Source organism: Oncorhynchus kisutch, unplaced genomic scaffold, assembly GCF_002021735.2.
Source record: "Oncorhynchus kisutch isolate 150728-3 unplaced genomic scaffold, Okis_V2 Okis05a-Okis16b_hom, whole genome shotgun sequence".
NCBI lineage: Eukaryota > Metazoa > Chordata > Actinopteri > Salmoniformes > Salmonidae > Oncorhynchus > Oncorhynchus kisutch.
In genome coordinates, this window is record NW_022261982.1 from 2,107,182 (window position 1) to 2,127,181 (window position 20,000).

Sequence of the window (20,000 nt, forward strand, 5' to 3'; positions counted from 1 at the left end):
GTACCCACAGGGGGAATCAGGGTCTGGTGTCAGGTTAGCCTGTCCCCACAGGGGGAATCAGGGTCTGGTGTCAGGTTAGCCTGTACCCACAGGGGGAATCAGGGTCTGGTGTCAGGTTAGCCTGTACCCACAGGGGGAATCAGGGTCTGGTGTCAGGTTAGCCTGTCCCCACAGGGGGAATCAGGGTCTGGTGTCAGGTTAGCCTGTCCTCACAGGGGGAATCAGGTTCTGGTGTCAGGTTAGCCTGTCCCCACAGGGGGAATCAGTGTCTGGTGTCAGGTTAGCCTGTACCCACAGGGGGAATCAGGGTCTGGTGTCAGGTTAGCCTGTCCCCACAGGGGGAATCAGTGTCTGGTGTCAGGTTAGCCTGTCCCCACAGGGGGAATCAGGGTCTGGTGTCAGGTTAGCCTGTCCTCACAGGGGGAATCAGGTTCTGGTGTCAGGTTAGCCTGTCCTCACAGGGGGAATCAGGGTATGGTGTCAGGTTAGCCTGTACCCACAGGGGGAATCAGGGTCTGGTGTCAGGTTAGCCTGTCCCCACAGGGGGAATCAGGGTCTGGTGTCAGGTTAGCCTGTCCTCACAGGGGGAATCAGGGTCTGGTGTCAGGTTAGCCTGTCCTCACAGGGGGAACCAGTGTCTGGTGTCAGGTTAGCCTGTCCTCACAGGGGGAATCAGGGTCTGGTGTCAGGTTAGCCTGTCCTCACAGGGGGGATCAGGGTCTGGTGTCAGGTTAGCCTGTCCTCACAGGGGGAATCAGGGCTGGTGTCAGGTTAGCCTGTCCTCACAGGGGGAATCAGGGCTGGTGTCAGGTTAGCCTGTCCTCACAGAGGGAACCAGTGTCTGTGTTTCTCCATCACGCCCATTTCTCCTCTCAGTGTGCTTTATGTGGGAGGAGGTGTTTGAAGTCAGCAGGAAAAACAGCTCACAGCTGAGACTTTGAAGAAGATGAAGAGGAGGAGGGGGGTAAAAAGCAGCTGGATAACAACGTCCTCTGTGAGAACCGAACTGTGATCACGTGGAGAGGCAGGAGGCAGGAGGCAGGAGGCAGGAGGCAGGAGGCAGGAGGCAGGAGGCAGGAGGTGGTACATGACGTCTTGATCGATCGGATCACCTCGTAGACAGAGCTCTGCAGACATGTACTAGACTTGTGTTCAACAGTATGTGTTGTCCTCCCAATGCTTTAGCTGCTCTTCATTGAGCTCGCATGCAAAATGCAAACCCTGCAAATCTGTCCTTCCTATAACCTCATATAGCCTCCTATAGCCTCCTATAACCTCCTATAACCTCCTATAGCATCCTATAACCTCCTATAGCCTCATATAACCTCCTATAACCTCCTATAGCCTCCTATAACCTCCTATAGCCCTCCCATAACCTCCTATAGCCTTATATAGCTTCCTATAGCCTCCTATATCCTATAGCCTCCTGTAGCCCTCCTGTAGCCCTCCTATAGCCCTCATTAAGCCTCCTGTAGCCCTCCTATAGCCCTCCTGTAGCCTCCTGTAGCCCTCCTATAGCCTCCTATAACGTCCTATAGCCTCCTGTATTTCTCCTGTAGCCCTCCTGTAGCCCTCCTGTAGCCCTCCTCTATCCCTCCTGTAGCCTCCTGTAGCCCTCCTATAGCCTCCTGTAGCCCTACTTTATCCCTCCTGTAGCCCTCCTATAGCTAATGGCTATTTACAGTCGTGGCCAAAAGTTTTGAGAATGACACAAATATTGTGTCTTTAGTGTCTTTAGATATTTTTGTCACATGTTACTATGGAATACTGAAGTATAATTACAACTATTTAATAAGTGTCAAAGGCTTTTATTGACAACTACGTGAAGTTGATTCTTTGCAGTGTTGACCCTTCTTTTTCAAGACCTCGGCAATCTGCCCTGGCATGCTGTTAATTAACGTCTGGGCCACATCCTGACTGATGGCAGCCCATTCCTGCATAATCAATGCTTGGAGTTTGTCAGAATTTGTGGGTTTTTGTTTGTACACCCGCCTCTTGAGGATTGACCATAAGGATTCAGATCTGGGGTGTTTCCTGGCCATGGACCCATAATATCTGTTTTGTTCCCCGAGCCACTTAGTTATCACTTTTGCCTTATGTCAAGGTGCTGCATCATGCTGGAAAAGGCATTGTTCATAATCAAACTGTTCCTGGATGGTTGGGAGAAGTTGGTACCATTCTTTATTCATGGCTGTGTTCTCAGCCACTCCCTTGGCTGAGAAGCAACCTCACACATGAATGGTCTCAGGATGCTTTACTGTTGGCATGACACTGATGGTAGCGCTGACCCCGGACAATATTTTTTCCAGATGCCCCAAACAATCAGAAAGGGGATTCATCAAATAAAATCACTTTACCCCAGTCCACAGCAGTCCAATCCCTGTACCTTTTGCAGTATATCAGTCTGTCCCTGATGTTTTCCTGGAGAGAAGGGGCTTCTTTGCTGCCCTTCTTGACACTAGGCCATCCTCCAAAAGTCTTCGCCTCAATGTGCGTGCAGATGCACTCACACCTGCCTGCTGCCATTCCTGAGCAAGCTCTGTACTGGTGATGCCCCGATCCCACAGCTGAATCATCTTTAGGAGACGGTCCTGGCGCTTGCTGGACTTTCTTGGGCGCCCTGGAGCCTTCTTCACAACAATTGAACCGCTCTCCTTGAAGTTCTTGATGATCCGATAAATGGTTGATTTAGGTGCAATCTTACTGGCAACAATATCCTTGCCTGTGAAGCCCTTTTTGTGCAAAGCAATGATGACGGCACGTATTTCCTTGCAGGTAACCATGGTTGACAGAGGAAGAACAATGCTTCAAAGCACCACCCTCCTTTTGAAGCTTCCAGTCTGTTATTCAAACTCAATCAGCATGACAGAGTGATCTCCAGCCTTGTCCTTGTCAACACTCACACCTGTGTTAACGAGATAATCACTGACATGATGTCAGCTGGTCCTTTTGTGGCAGGGCTGAAATGCAGTGGAAATGTTTTTGGGGGATTCAGTTCATTTGCATGGCAAATAGGGACTTTGCAATTAATTGCAATTCATCTGATCATTATTCATAACATTCTGGAGTACATGCAAATTGCCATCATACAAATGGAGGCAGCAGACTTTGTGAAAATATATATTTGTGTCATTCTCAAAACCTTTGGCCACGACTGTAGTCAAACTGATTGGCCTCTGGTTTTAAAAACTAGGCCTCTTTAACTCTCCATCTCTGTACCTTTGCCTTTCTAAATGAGAGTGAAGTTAATTCTCACACTGAAAGGCCAGCGAATAAAAGAACAGGGAGAAAGAGGGAAAAAATCCTCTGCTCTCGTGGCCGCGGGGGAATGGAAGGAGGAGGATTAGAAAGTGTTTAATTAAAAAAGTTGTTCTCGTGAGTTGGCCGTGTGGCGTCAGGTTCGCCTCTGGCGCAGGCACCACTCGACCTGAAAGAGCCGCAGTCCTGCCAAATTCCTGCTAAAATGCTGCTAATCCCCATCAGCCCCTTCTCCCTGAAGACAGTGGTGTGCGTTTGGCGTACACGCCCCAACCAACTGCAACGTACAAGGAAAACCAACGAGAAGGAACCAGCGGAATGAATGGAAAGGATCGTTCAATTCAGCGGGGAACAACCGCCGTGGAACCTTCCTTTGTCTTCCGTGATACTCCTCCATTTTTCTCTGAACAAAAGACAGCCTTCTTCCACCACCCAGCCTTTTCAAAAGGATTCCTCTGGACACTGCTTCCTGAGAAAAAAAACTAATTTAGTTTAAAAAAGAGGAGAGAGAAATGGAGGAGAGGAGGGTGGAAAGGGGAGTGTGGAGGTGGGAGGGAGGGATGAAGGAAGAAAGAGGGTGGAGGGTGGTTGGATGGAGGAGGGTGGTGGGAGGGAGGGAGGTGGTTGGATGGAGGAGGGAGGAGGGCGGGAGGAAGGAGGAGGGTGGAGGGAGGAGGGTGGAGGGCAGAGAGAGGGAGGAGGGTGGAGGGAGGAGGGTGGAGGGCGGAGAGAGGGAGGGGTAGAGGGAGGAGGGTGGAGGGCGGAGAGAGGGAGGAGGGTAGAGAGAGGAAGGAGGTGTCACGCCCTGGTCTTAGTATTTTGTGTTTTCTTTATTATTTTGGTCAGGCCAGGGTGTGACATGGGTTATTTATGTGGTGTGTTTTGTCTTGGGGTTTTTTAGGTAATGGGATTGTGGCATAGTAGAGTTGTCTAGGTAAGTCTATGGTTGCCTAGAGTGGTTCTCTATCAGAGGCAGGTGTTTATCGTTGTCTCTGATTGGGAACCATATTTAGGCAGCCATATTCTTTAAGTGTTTCGTGGGTGATTGTTCCTGTCTCTGTGTTTGTTTGCACCAGTTTAGGCTGTTTAGGTTTTTCACGTTACGTTTATTGTTTTTTTATTGTTCGTTATATTCTTTATTAAAGATGTATGAAGATAACCACGCTGCATTTTGGTCTGATCCCTGCTACACCTCCTCTTCAGAGGAAGAGGAAGAAGAAAACCTTAACAGGAGGAGGGGAAGGGAGGAGGGTGGAGGGGAAGGGAGGAGGGAGGAGGGGAAGGGAGGAGGGTGGAAGGTGGAGGGGGAGGGAGGAGGGCGGGAGGAAGGAGGAGGGTGAAAGGAGGTCGATGGAGGATGGAGAAGGGTGGACTACTGCCACACTGCCCTTTGGTGTGGTGGCACGCTGCTCTGTGTCCAATTGAACATGCTATTTTTATATGTACTGGCTATTTATCTGGACTGATGCTTGATCTGATGATTGGAACAGGGCATAGAATAAAGACTTACTCCATGTGTCCCAAATGACACCCCATCCCCTATATAGTGCACTATTTTAGACCAGGGCCCATAGGGATCTGGTCCAAAGTAGTGTACTACAGTGCCTTGCGAAAGTATTCGGCCCCCTTGAACTTTGCGACCTTTTGCCACATTTCAGGCTTCAAACATAAAGATATAAAACTGTATTTTTTTGTGAAGAATCAACAACAAGTGGGACACAATCATGAAGTGGAACGACATTTATTGGATATTTCAAACTTTTTTAACAAATCAAAAACTGAAAAATTGGGCGTGCAAAATTATTCAGCCCCTTTACTTTCAGTGCAGCAAACTCTCTCCAGAAGTTCAGTGAGGATCTCTGAATGATCCAATGTTGACCTAAATGACTAATGATGATAAATACAATCCACCTGTGTGTAATCAAGTCTCCGTATAAATGCACCTGCACTGTGATAGTCTCAGAGGTCCGTTAAAATCGCAGAGAGCATCATGAAGAACAAGGAACACACCAGGCAGGTCCGAGATACTGTTGTGAAGAAGTTTAAAGCCGGATTTGGATACAAAAAGATTTCCCAAGCTTTAAACATCCCAAGGAGCACTGTGCAAGCGATAATATTGAAATGGAAGGAGTATCAGACCACTGCAAATCTACCAAGACCTGGCTGTCCCTCTAAACTTTCAGCTCATACAAGGAGAAGACTGATCAGAGGTGCAGCCAAGAGGCCCATTATCACTCTGGATGAACTGCAGAGATCTACAGCTGAGGTGGGAGACTCTGTCCATAGGACAACAATCAGTCGTATATTGCACAAATCTGGCCTTTATGGAAGAGTGGCAAGAAGAAAGCCATTTCTTAAAGATATCCATAAAAAGTGTTGTTTAAAGTTTGCCACAAGCCACTTGGGAGACACACCAAACATGTGGAAGAAGGTGCTCTGGTCAGATGAAACCAAAATTGAACTTTTTGGCAACAATGCAAAACGTTATGTTTGGCGTAAAAGCAACACAGCTGAACACACCATCCCCACTGTCAAACATGGTGGTGGCAACATCATGGTTTGGGCCTGCTTTTCTTCAACAGGGACAGGGAAGATGGTTAAAATTGATGGGAAGATGGATGGAGCCATATACAGGACCATTCTGGAAGAAAACCTGATGGAGTCTGCAAAAGACCTGAGACTGGGACAGAGATTTGTCTTCCAACAAGACAATGATCCTTAACATAAAGAAAAGTCTACAATGGAATGGTTCAAAAATAAACATATCCAGGTGTTAGAATGGCCAAGTCAAAGTCCAGACGTGAATCCAATCAAGAATCTGTGGAAAGAACTGAAAACTGCTGTTCACAAATGCTCTCCATCCAACCTCACTGAGCTCGAGCTGTTTTGCAAGGAGGAATGGGAAAAAATGTCAGTCTCTTGATGTGCAGAACTGATAGAGACATACCCCAAGCGACTTACAGCTGTAATCGCATCAAAAGGTGGCGCTACAAAGTATTAACTTAAGGGGGCTGAATAATTTTGCACGCCCAATTTTTCTCATTTTTGATTTGTTAAAAAATGTGTAAAAAAAATATCCAATAAATGTCGTTCCACTTCATGATTGTGTCCCACTTGTTGTTGATTCTTCACAAAAAAATACAGTTTTATATCTTTATGTTTGAAGCCTGAAATGTGGCAAAAGGTCGCAAAGTTCAAGGGGGCCGAATACTTTCGCAAGGCACTGTATATAGGGTGTTATTTGGGACTGAGACACAGCCATGATTCCTCATCATATTTAACCCTTTCTCCAACTCATCACATCCCCTCTAATGATATACAGTATTCTGATTCCTCATCATATCCGACCCTTTCTCCAACTCATCACATCCCCTCTAATGATATACAGTATTCTGATTCCTCATCATATCTGACCCTTTCTCCAACTCATCATATTCCCTTCTAATGATATACAGTATTCTGATTCCTCGTCATATCTGACCCTTTCTCCAACTCATCACATCCCCTCTAATGATATACAGTATTCTGATTCCTCGTCATATCTGACCCTTTCTCCAACTCATCACATCCCCTCTAATGATATACAGTATTCTGATTCCTCGTCATATCTGACCCTTTCTCCAACTCATCACATCCCCTCTAATGATATACAGTATTCTGATTCCTCATCATATCTGACCCTTTCTCCAACTCATCATATTCCCTTCTAATGATATACAGTATTCTGATTCCACATCATATCTGACCCTTTCTCCAACTCATCACATCCCCTCTAATGATATACAGTATTCTGATTCCTCGTCATATCTGACCCTTTCTCCAACTCATCACATCCCCTCTAATGATATACAGTATTCTGATTCCTCATCATATCTGACCCTTTCTCCAACTCATCACATCCCCTCTAATGATATACAGTATTCTGATTCCTCATCATATCTGACCCTTTCTCCAACTAATCATATTCCCTTCTAATGATATATAGGACTCTCTAAAATATCACGCATGCTGAATTCCAAATCAACCTCTAGCCTACTACTCCCTAGTCCCCGCTGTAGATCTCTAGAGAGATTAGATTGGACGTTTTCACCACCTAGCCAATCAGAATGCAATGTGAAGCCATTACCCATAATCTTTATACTGTATCTAGCCAATCTTCTCAGATATACAGGAGTGGGCTAGGGTCGATTTAGAATTGAGGAGTTGAGTAGCATTATAGAGCCATGATAAACCATTTCCCAGACTGCAAGACAGTTACAACATGACCTGAACACATCTAACTGCTTCCATAGGCCCAGCATTTCCTTGCTGAGAGAACGTAGGGCCTACCTGTTTGTGTACTGTACTGTATCCCTCCACTCTGCTGAGTCTTAGTCCCAGTTGGATCGACAATCTCTCACATCTGAAAAGTATACTATCGACAGCCAGCCTATCGACAGCCAGCCTATCGACAGCCAGCCCCATATTCACCGACGCCATCCTTCAAAGCATTATCTGATGGTGGTGCTGATGTGGACACGAACAGCGGGGTGTCGATATCCCTTCCCCTCCTCTCCTCTCCTGCCCTCCTCTCCTGCCCTCCTCCCCTCTACTCCTCCCCTATCCTCCCTAGCTTCCCCTCCTCCCTCTCCTCCCTCCTCCTCTCCTCTCCTGCCCTCCTCCCTCTTCTCCTCCCCTATCCTCCCCTAGCTTCCCCTCCTCCCTCTCCTCCCCTCCTCCTCTCCTCCCCTAGCTTCCCCTCCTCCCCTCCCCTCCTCCCCCCTCCTCCCCTCCTCCCCTCCTCCCCTCCTCCCCTCTCCTCCCCTGCTCCCCTCCTCCTCCCCTCTCCTCCCCTCCTCCTCCCCTCCTCCCCTCCTCCTCCCCTCCTCCCTCTCCTCCCTGCTCCCCTCTTCTCTTCCCCTCCCCTCCTTCTCTCCTCCCCTCCTCCCCTCCTCCCCTCCTCCCCTCTTCTCTTCCCCTCCCCTCCTCCTCTCCTCCCCTCCTCCCCTCCTCCCCTCCCCTCTCCTCCCTCCTCCCCTCTTCTCTTCCCCTCCCCTCCTCCTCTTCTATCCTTTATTCTCTCCTCCTCCTCCCTCCTCCCCTCCTCCCCTCTCCTCCCCCTCTTCTCCTCCCTTCCCCTCCTCCCCTCTTCTCTTCCCCTCCTCCCCTCCTCCCCTCTCCTCCCCTCTTCTCCTCCCCTCCTCCCCTCTCCTCCCCTCCTCCCCTCTCCTCCCCTCCCCTCCTCCCCTCTCCTCCCCTCCTCCCCTCTCCTCCCCTCCCCTCCTCCCCCTCCTCCCCTCCCCTCCTCCCCTCTCCTCCCCTCCTCCCTCTTCTCTTCCCTCCCCTCCTCCTCTTCTATCCTTTATTCTCTCCTCCCCTCCTCCCCTCCTCCCCTCCTCCCCTCCTCCCCTCTCCTCCCCTCTTCTCCTCCCCTCCCCTCCTCCCCTCTTCTCTTCCCCTCCTCCCCTCCTCCCCTCCTCCCCTCTCCTCCCCTCTTCTCCCCTCCTCCCCTCTCCTCCCCTCCTCCCCTCTTCTCCCCTCCTCCCCTCTCCTCCCCTCCTCCCCTCTCCTCCCCTCCTCCTCTCCTCTCCTGCCCTCCTCCCCTCTTCTCCTCCCCTATCCTCCCCTAGCTTCCCCTCCTCCCCTCTCCTCCCCTAGCTTCCCCTCCTCCCCTCCTCTCCTCCCCTCCTCCTCTCCTCTCCTCCCCTAGCTTCCCCTCCTCCCCTCCTCCCCTCCTCCCCCCTCCTCCCCTCCTCCCCTCTCCTCCCCTGCTCCCCTCCTCCTCCCCTCTCCTCCCCTCCTCCTCCCCTCCTCCTCTCCTCCTCCCCTCCCCTCCCCTCCCCTCCCCTCCCCTCCCCTCCCCTCCCCTCCCCTCCCCTCCCCTCCCCTCCCCTCCCCTCTCCTCTCCTCTCCTCCCCTCCCCTCCCCTCTCCTCTCCTCCCCTCTCCTCCCCTCTCCTCCCCTCTGCTAAGCCTGTTACTATATCAGACATAATTATTGACTCTGCTAAGCCTGTTACTATATCAGACATATTGACTCTGCTAAGCCTGTTACTATATCAGACGTATTGACTCTGCTAAGCCTGTTACTATATCATACATAATTATTGACTCTGCTAAGCCTGTTACTATATCAGGCATATTGACTCTGCTAAGCCTGTTACTATATCAGACATAATTATTGACTCTGCTAAGCCTGTTACTATATCTGACATCTTTAGCCTGTTTTCTCTCTCTCTCTCTATCTATCTATCTATCTCTCTCTCTCTCTCTCTCTCTCTCTCTCTCTCTCTCTCTCTCTCTCTCTCTCTCTCTCTCTCTCTCTCTCTCTCTATCTATCTATCTATCTCTCTCTCTCTCTCTCTCTCTCTCCCTCCTTTAGAGATGTGCGTGAGTTTACCAATGGTTCAGTATGTCTGGAGTGTGACAGCCAGTGTGAGAAATCTCAGGACAAGACCATGACCTGCCTTGGAACAGTAAGTAGAATGATCACCACGGCAATATACGGCAACTGTCATCGGTGTTCCACCTAGCCCTGAACCTGTTCTTTGGGTGCAGGTTGACGTTTATTGTCATGAATCTTGTACTGGAGGCTATATTGTAAAAATGTATGAAAACAAAAAATGTATGAAAAGCTTCTTGGTCTTAATTTAAGGTTAGGGTTAGGCATTAAGGTTAGCAGTAGGGTTAGGGTTAGGCATTAAGGTTAGCAGTAAGGTTAGGGTTAGGCATTAGGGTTAGGGTTAGGCATTAGGGTTAGGGTTAGGCATTAGGGTTAGGGTTAGGCATTAGGGTTAGCAGTAAGGTTATGGTTAGGGTTAAGGTTATGGTTAGGGTTAAGGTTAGGGTTAGGCATTAGGGTTAGGGTTAGGCATTAGGGTTAGCAGTAAGGTTATGGTTAGGGTTAAGGTTATGGTTAGGGTTAAGGTTAGGGTTAGGCATTAAGGTTAGCAGTAAGGTTAGGGTTAGGCATTTAGGGTTAGCAGTAAGGTTATGGTTAGGGTTAAGGTTATGGTTAGGGTTAAGGTTAGGGTTAGGCATTAAGGTTAGCAGTAAGGCTAGGGTTAGGCATTAAGGTTAGCAGTAAGGTTAGGGTTAGGCATTAAGGTTAGCAGTAAGGTTATGGTTAGGGTTAAGGTTAGCAGTAAGGTTATGGTTAGGGTTAAGGTTAGGGTTAAGGTTAGGGTTAGGCATTAAGGTTAGCAGTAAGGTTATGGTTAGGGTTAAGGTTAGGGTTAGGCATTAGGGTTAGCAGTAAGGTTATGGTTAGGGTTAAGGTTAGGGTTAGGCATTAGGGTTAGCAGTAAGGTTATGGTTAGGGTTAAGGTTAGCAGTAAGGTTATGGTTAGGGTTAAGGTTAGGGTTAAGGTTAGGGTTAGCAGTAGGGTTAGGCATTAAGGTTAGCAGTAAGGTTATGGTTAGGGTTAAGGTTAGGGTTAGGCATTAGGGTTAGCAGTAAGGTTATGGTTAGGGTTAAGGTTAGGGTTAGGCATTAGGGTTAGCAGTAAGGTTATGGTTAGGGTTAAGGTTAGGGTTAGGCATTAGGGTTAGCAGTAAGGTTATGGTTAGGGTTAAGGTTAGCAGTAAGGTTATGGTTAGGGTTAAGGTTAGGGTTAAGGTTAGGGTTAGGCATTAAGGTTAGCAGTAAGGTTATGGTTAGGGTTAAGGTTAGGGTTAGGCATTAGGGTTAGCAGTAAGGTTAGGGTTAGGCATTAAGGTTAGCAGTAAGGTTATGGTTAGGGTTAAGGTTAGGATTAGGCATTAGGGTTAGCAGTAAGGTTAGGGTTAGGCATTAGGGTTAGCAGTAAGGTTATGGTTAGGCATTAGGGTTAGCAGTAAGGTTATGGTTAGGGTTAAGGTTAGGGTTAGGCATTAGGGTTATCAGTAAGGTTAGGGTTAGGCATTAGGGTTAGCAGTAAGGTTATGGTTAGGCATTAGGGTTAGCAGTAGGGTTAGGCATTACGGTTAGCAGTAAGGTTATGGTTAGGGTTAAGGTTAGGGTTAGGCATTAGGGTTAGCAGTAAGGTTATGGTTAGGGTTAAGGTTAGCAGTAAGGTTATGGTTAGGGTTAAGGTTAGGGTTAAGGTTAGGGTTAGCAGTAGGGTTAGGCATTAAGGTTAGCAGTAAGGTTATGGTTAGGGTTAAGGTTAGGGTTAGGCATTAGGGTTAGCAGTAAGGTTATGGTTAGGGTTAAGGTTAGGGTTAGGCATTAGGGTTAGCAGTAAGGTTATGGTTAGGGTTAAGGTTAGGGTTAGGCATTAGGGTTAGCAGTAAGGTTATGGTTAGGGTTAAGGTTAGCAGTACGGTTATGGTTAGGGTTAAGGTTAGGGTTAAGGTTAGGGTTAGGCATTAAGGTTAGCAGTAAGGTTATGGTTAGGGTTAAGGTTAGGGTTAGGCATTAGGGTTAGCAGTAAGGTTAGGGTTAGGCATTAAGGTTAGCAGTAAGGTTATGGTTAGGGTTAAGGTTAGGGTTAGGCATTAGGGTTAGCAGTAAGGTTAGGGTTAGGCATTAGGGTTAGCAGTAAGGTTATGGTTAGGCATTAGGGTTAGCAGTAAGGTTATGGTTAGGGTTAAGGTTAGGGTTAGGCATTAGGGTTATCAGTAAGGTTAGGGTTAGGCATTAGGGTTAGCAGTAAGGTTATGGTTAGGCATTAGGGTTAGCAGTAGGGTTAGGCATTACGGTTAGCAGTAAGGTTAGGGTTAGGGTTAAGGTTAGGGTTAGGCATTAGGGTTAGCAGTAAGGTTAGGGTTAGGCATTAGGGTTAGCAGTAAGGTTAGGGTTAGGGTTAAAGTTAGGGTTAGGCATTAGGGTTAGCAGTAAGGTTAGGGTTAAGGTTAAGGTTAGGTTTAAAATCAGATTTTATGACTTTGTGGCTGTGCCAGATCTTGACCAGTCTGCAGAGCTGCATCCAGAAATGAAAATGACTAACCTGCCCTTTGGGTCTGCTGATGTCACATCCTGTCTGGAGAGTTTGACTTTCAGGAGTTAGAGTGTACTGTACTGTTAGGCCACTGAGTTTTTCCTGACTACACAACGAAACCAACTGTTATGTGAACTGATCAGGGGAGATGTTCCTGACTACACAACATAACCAACTGTTATGTGAACTGATCAGGGGAGATGTTCCTGACTACACAACATAACCAACTGTTATGTGAACTGATCAGAGGAGATGTTCCTGACTACACAACATAACCAACTGTTATGTGAACTGATCAGGGGAGATGTTCCTGACTACACAACATAACCAACTGTTATGTGAACTGATCAGGGGAGATGTTCCTGACTACACAACATAACCAACTGTTATGTGAACTGATCAGGGGAGATGTTCCTGACTACACAACATAACCAACTGTTATGTGAACTGATCAGGGGAGATGTTCCTGACTACACAACATAACCAACTGTTATGTGAACTGATCAGGGGAGATGTTCCTGACTACACAACATAACCAACTGTTATGTGAACTGATCAGGGGAGATGTTCCTGACTACACAACATAACCAACTGTTATGTGAACTGATCAGGGGAGATGTTTCTGACTACACAACATAACCAACTGTTATGTGAACTGATCAGGGGAGATGTTTCTGACTACACAACATAACCAACTGTTATGTGAACTGATCAGGGGAGATGTTCCTGACTACACAACATAACCAACTGTTATGTGAACTGATCAGGGGAGATGTTTCTGACTACACAACATAACCAACTGTTATGTGAACTGATCAGGGGAGATGTTCCTGACTACACAACATAACCAACTGTTATGTGAACTGATCAGGGGAGATGTTCCTGACTACACAACATAACCAACTGTTATGTGAACTGATCAGGGGAGATGTTCCTGACTACACAACATAACCAACTGTTATGTGAACTGATCAGGGGAGATGTTCCTGACTACACAACATAACCAACTGTTATGTGAACTGATCAGGGGAGATGTTTCTGAACGCCTCAAATGTGGTTTTATGGAGGTAAATAAAGTACCACGTCGGCTACGAAGGTAACACACATTCCAGGTAGATAAAGTACCACGTCGGCTACGAAGGTAACACACATTCCAGGTAGATAAAGTACCACGTCGGCTACGAAGGTAACACACATTCCAGGTAGATAAAGTACCACGTCGGCTACGAAGGTAACACACATTCCAGGTAGATAAAGTACCACGTCGGCTACGAAGGTAACACACATTCCAGGTAGATAAAGTACCACGTCGGCTACGAAGGTAAAACACATTCCAGGTAGATAAAGTACCACGTCAGCTACGAAGGTAACACACATTCCAGGTAGATAAAGTACCACGTCGGCTACGAAGGTAACACACATTCCAGAAGGATACGTGTTTTTGACAGCCTCTGACCTTCCACAGAGAACGCACCCCTCAGAAGTCCCTCATCCATTCCCACCTGCCCTCTTCTAAATGCTAGAATTTCCCTTTAAAATGCCACCCGGTTGAAAACCCTTGAACCCCCCCCTCTCTCAGCCTGGAACTATAACAACCCAAGGTTGGTTTAAATCACCTCCCCTGCCATGTAGGGGACTCTAGTCTTGTTTTATATGTGGCGTAGGGACAGTGGTGTATAACTCTCCATGGTTTAGGGCTCATGATATATCCAGCTGTCACGGAGACCCTTTTTATAGGCCCCTGTTAAAGCCCTATTTGTGGAATTTGATACTTGTGTAAAGAACCCCCGGGGAGGACAGGGAGGAGTGGAGGACAATAGTCTCTATGACGGTGCGGTGATACGCAGTGTTTCACCGTGTCTTGCAGTGTCTCCTGCAGTCCAGTCAGAAGTAAATAACACAGGTGTCAATCATCAGATGTATGAATGCACACACACACACACACACACACACACACACACACACACACACAGTCAGAGAGACACAATACATTGACAAGGCTCGGCAGGGAGATAGTGTATTGATGGGGAGGGATTACAGCTGCCGTTTTGTCAGACCTGAAAGTGAAAGGCTGTCTATCAACCTGCCAAACACACATAATTTACCGTACATGAGGTGTCCAAGCCCACAGTAAAAGTTTCAACCACAGCAGCAGCACATGCATCCACAGACCCATCTCTCTATTGTCTCTCTTCCTTCATCTCTCCATTGTGTTTATATCTGCTGTCTGAATCCATCCCGGATGCTTGTTCAGAAGTGTGAACTGTGTTGACGTGCTGATATGTGGTCAATGTCTCTTCCTCTTCATCTTCTATTCATCTCCTTTACTTACTCCTCCTCCCCTCCTCCTCCTCCTCCTCCTCCTCATTCTCCTCCTCTTCCTCCTCCTCCTTCTTCTCCTCCTCCTCCTCCTCCTCCTTCTCCTCCTCCTTCTCCCTCACTCTACCTCTCAGGGTCCAGATCAATGTGTGACCTGCCTTCACTCCAAAGACGGGCCCAACTGTGTGGAAAAGTGCCCCGACGGCCTCCAAGGCACCAACAGCTTCATCTTCAAATACGCCGAGGCCAACAACGAGTGCCACCCCTGCCACGCCAACTGCACCCAGGGGTACGAGGAGAGAGAGAGAGAGAGAGAGAGAGAGAGAGAGAGAGAGAGAGAGAGAGAGACAGAGAGAGAGAGAGAGAGAGAGAGACAGAGACAGAGACAGAGACAGAGAGAGAGAGAGAGAGAGAGAGAGAGAGAGAGATAGACACAGAGAGAGAGAGAGAGAGAGAGAGAGAGAGATAGACACAGAGAGAGAGAGAGAGAGAGAGAGAGAGAGAGAGAGAGAGAGAGAGAGACAGAGAGAGAGAGAGAGAGAGAGAGAGAGAGAGAGAGAGAGAGAGAGAGAGAGAGAGAGAGAGATGTGTGTATATTTAATGGAGGCTTTTTATATCAATACTTCTCATCTCTTTGAAATCTAAAATTGTTTGTTTGAAGTACGTCATAAATAATGTCATATAAGCAGAATCCATCAAACGGTGTCCTTGTGGGACTTTTAAAATCAAGATGAGCTTCTAGAAACAGTAGCAGAAGTAGTGCGCTATAAAGGAAATATGGTGCTATTTTGGATACAGGCAGTGACTCAGCCTTCCACTTCCCAGACCGCTACCAGAGAGAGAGAGAGAGAGAGAGAGAGAGAGAGAGAGAGAGAGAGAGAGAGAGAGAGAGGAGGAGGCTTAGGACGGAGGATCAAGAGATGGACAGATGCTCTCTCTCTCTCTCTCTCTCTCTCTCTCTCTCTCTCTTGCTCTCTCTCTCTCTCTCTCTCTCTCTCTCTCTCTCTTGCTCTCTCTCTCAATTCAATTCAATTCAAAGGGCTTCATTTGCATGGGAAACATGTTTACATTTCCAAAGCAAGTGAAATTGATGATAAACAAAAGTAAAATGAACAATCAGAAAAGAACAGTAAACATTACACAACAGTTCCAAAAGAATAAAGACATTACAAATGTCATATTATGTCTATATACAGTATTGTAACGATGTCAAAATAGTTAAAGTACACAAGGGAAAATAAATAAGCATAAATATGGGTTGTATTTACAATGGTGTTTGTTCTTCACTGGTTGACCTTTTCATGTGGCAACAGGTCACACATCTTGCTGCTGTGATGTCACACTGGAGTATTTCACCCAATAGATATGGGAGTTTATCAAAATTGGATTTGTTTTCGAATTCTTTGTGGATTTGTGTAATCTGAGGGAAATATGTCTCTCTAATATGGTCATACATTGGGCAGGAGGTTAGGAAGTGCAGCTCAGTTTCCACCTCATTTTGTGGGCAGTGAGCACATAGCCTGTCTTCTCTTGAGAGCCATGTCTGCCTAAGGCGGCCTTTCTCAATAGCAAGGCTATGCTCACTGAGTCTGTACATAGTCAAAGCTTTCCTTAAGTTTGGGTCAGTCACAGTGGTCAGGTATTCTGCCGCTGTGTACTCTCTGTTTAGGGCCAAATAGCATTCTAGTTTGCTCAGATTTTTTGTTAATTCTTTCCAATGATTTGGTTGGGTCTAATTGTGCTGCTGGCCTGGGGCTCTGCAGGGTCTGTTTGTGTTTGTGAACAGAGCCCCGGGACCAGCTTGCCTAAGGGACTCTTCTCCAGGGTCATCTCTCTGTAGGTGATGGAAGGTTTTGTAATCGCTTCCTTTTAGGTGGTTGTAGAAGTTAACGTCTCCTTTCAGGATTTTGATCATTAACGGGTATCGTCCTAATTCTTCTCTGCATGCATTATTTGGTGTTTACGTTATACACAGAGGATATTATTTCACAATTCTGCATGCAGAGTCACAATTTGGTGTTGGTCCCATTTAGTCAATTCTTGGTTGGTGAGGTTCTATAACTGATTCACTTGTTTTTTGCCAGATCCTCATTGGGATGTCAAATTATATGTTCCTTTTGATGGCATAGAAGAACCTTCTTGCCTTGTCTCTCTGATCTTTCACGGCTTTGTGGAAGTTACTTGTGGTGCTGATGTTTAGGCCGAGGTATATACAGTGGGGCAAAAAAGTATTTAGTCAAAATCAAATCAAATCAAAATCAAATCAAAGTCAAATCAAATCAAAGTCAGCCACCAATTGTGCAAGTTCTCCCACTTAAAAAGATGAGAGAGGCCTGTAATTGTCATCATAGGTACACTTCAACTATGACAGACAAAATAAGAAAAAAATCCAGAAAATCACATTGTAGGATTTTTTATGAATTTATTTGCAAATTATGGTGGAAAATAAATATTTGGTCACCTATAAACAATCAAGATTTCTGGCTCTCACAGACCTTCTGGCTCTCACAGACCTGTAACTTATTCTTTAAGAGGCTCCTCTGTCCTCCACTCATTACCTGTATTAATGGCACCTGTCCACAACCTCAAACAGTCACACTCCAAACTACACTATGGCCAAGACCATAGTGCTGCAGGCTGTTCTAGTGCCCTCACCAAGTCATTGATATATACACTGAGTATTCAAAACATTAAGAACACCTGCTCTTTCCATGACATAGACTGACCAGGTGAATCCAGGTGAAAGATATGATCCTTTATTGATGTCACCAGTTAAATCCACTTCAATCATCATGTAGATGAAGGTGAGGAGACAGGTTAAAGAAGGATTTGTTTTAAGACAATTGAGACATTGATATTGTATGTGTGCCAGCTGACCATTGATCCCTCCCCACGCTCCTCGCCCCGGTGACTGCTGAACCTCGGCTCACATGGCGATGGCTCCATCCCTCCTCTTCTCCTTGTCCTCCCTCCATCTGACATGCAGGTTGACGATTATTGTCATGATTCTTGTTCTGGAGGCAGAACTGAACGGTTTCCTCTTAGATGGGCCAGCTGCAAAAGCTGCAAAATTGGCAATATTGTAAAGATGAATGAAAAAACAAAACTGTGCTTTTTGGTCTTCATTTAAGGTTAGGATTAAGCATTAGGGTTAGCAGTAAGGTTTAAGGTTAAGGTTAGGGTGAGGTTTAAAATCAGATTTTATGACTGTGCCAGCTAACTGTGCCAGCTAGAGACCACTGCGGAGATGCCTCCAGAACAAGCTTCATGACGAAAAACGCTAACCTGCACCTTGACACTGGCCACGCCATATTAGTGTCAGGGAATGAGCGGCCAGGGTGTGTGTGTGAATGAATGGGGGGGGGGGGGGGATCTTAGAACAAAAGAGATGCAGCAAAGGTCTACATCATCACACTGCATGTAATGGCAGAATTCAACTGAAGAAAAGTGATACACTTTTTTTTTACACTTTAGATCTAGAATCAGAACCACACCGGTCCATATAATCATATTTATTAAACTGATCTAGAATCAGAACCACACCGGTCCATATAATCATATTTATTAAACTGATCTAGAATCAGAACCACACCAGTCCATATAGTAATATTTATTAAACTGATTCTAGAATCAGAACCACACCGGCCCATATAGTAATATTTATTAAACTGATTCTAGAATCAGAACCACACCAGTCCATATAGTAATATTTATTAAGCTGATTCTAGAATCAGAACCACACCGGTCCATATAGTAATATTTATTAAACTGATTCTAGAATCAGAACCACACCAGTCCATATAGTAATATTTATTAAACTGATTCTAGAATCAGAACCACACCGGTCCATATAGTAATATTTATTAAACTGATTCTAGAATCAAATAAAATTTATTTATAAAGCCCATCTTACATCAGCTGATATCTCAAAGTGCTGTACAGAAACCCAGCCTAAAACCCCAAACAGCAGGCAATGCAGGTGTAGAAGCACAGTGGCTAGGAAAAACTCCCTAGAAAGACCAAAACCTAGGAAGAAACCTAGAGAGGAACCAGGCTATGTGGGGTGGCCAGTCCTCTTCTGGCTGTGCAGGGTGGAGATTATAACAGAACATGGCCAAGATGTTCAAATGTTCATAAATGACCAGCATGGTCAAGTAATAATAATCACAGTAGTTGTCGAGGGTGCAACAGGTCAGCACCTCGAGAGTAAATGTCAGTTGGCTTTTCATAGCCGATCATTGAGAGCATCTCTACCGCTCCTGCTGTCTCTAAAGAGTTGAAAACAGCAGGTCTGGGATAGGTATCAGAACCACACCAGTCCATATAATCATTTTTTAAAAACTGATCTAGAATCAGAACCACACCAGTCCATATAATCATATTTATTATGAGCTAAATTACTAAACTGATTCTAGATCAGCAGTCGTACTCCAGATGCCTCTCTAATACATACATGGGTGGTCTGAGACTTGCTGTCTTTGGTGTGTGACTAAACTAGCTGATCAATCCGGATGTTTACAAACGTGGCACACTAGAGGAATTATCATATCACAAACAGCAACGAGCCATAGATGGGATACACTAATTGTCTGCTAATTAGCTGTTGGGTGCCGTTTCTTCATTTCTGGAGCGAGGCAGACTTTCAATGGGATTCCAAGGCAGCTCCTCTTAATTAGCTGTGTAATTTGCTCTGTCTCAGACTCTGACTGTCTTTGTGTCAGAGGCTGATCACAATCCTCTTTAAATGTGTTATAGATAATGAGAGAGAAGCCCAATGGCCATGTTTTAATCAGTCCACATTGCCTGTCTGCCTGAAAGACAGAAAGACTCTTTCTTTCTTTCTGTCTGTCTATCTCTGTCTTTCTGTCTGTCTGTCAGTTTGTGTGTTATACACCTCCATAGTCTGTATCATCTCTACCTCTCATCTCCTAGTTATGTCTCTCTTACTAAGTAGGTTGACTGTCTTGGACCGTTGAGCTATTATTTTTTTAAATTATTATTATTATTTATTTTACCTTTGTTTAACTAGGCAAGTCAGTTAAGAACAAATTCTTATTTTCAATGACGGCCTAGGAACAGTGGGTTAACTGCCTGTTCAGGGTGAGAGTGGGTTAAGTGCCTGTTCAGGGGCAGAACGACAGATTTGTACCTTGTCTGCTTGGGGATTTGAACTTGCAACCTTTCGGTTACTAGTCCAACACTCTAACCACTAGGCTACACTGCCGCCCCGTATAGCTTGTTATGTTCACTCAATAATGACTTTCATCACCTTTCACCTCTCTCTCAATCAGCTATTAGAAGTGCTTATCAATTGGTTATTAATGTTTATGCGTGATGGAATGTGCACACTTTGTAAAGAGTTGGTGGATTCTTATTGTTGAGGTTACTGAAGTGTTTCTGTAAGCTGACTACTGATGATTCTCTCCTCAGCTGCGTTGGGCCTCGGCTCCAAGACTGTGTTGGAATGATGGACAGGTAAGATGATCATCACAGTGTCCGCTGGGCTTTCACTGCTTTGACATCA

General features: G+C 46.0%; 1 protein-coding gene across 1 annotated transcript in view; it reads left to right on the forward strand.

Annotated features, from left to right (window-relative positions):
• LOC109886997 (receptor tyrosine-protein kinase erbB-4-like) overlaps nt 1–20,000 on the forward strand; it is a 503,341-nt gene that overhangs the window by 400,933 nt on the left and 82,408 nt on the right. The window contains 3 exon segments of the mRNA XM_031813320.1: nt 9,619–9,712; nt 14,611–14,765; nt 19,907–19,951. Of these exon segments, the coding sequence (XP_031669180.1) occupies nt 9,619–9,712; nt 14,611–14,765; nt 19,907–19,951 (294 nt within the window).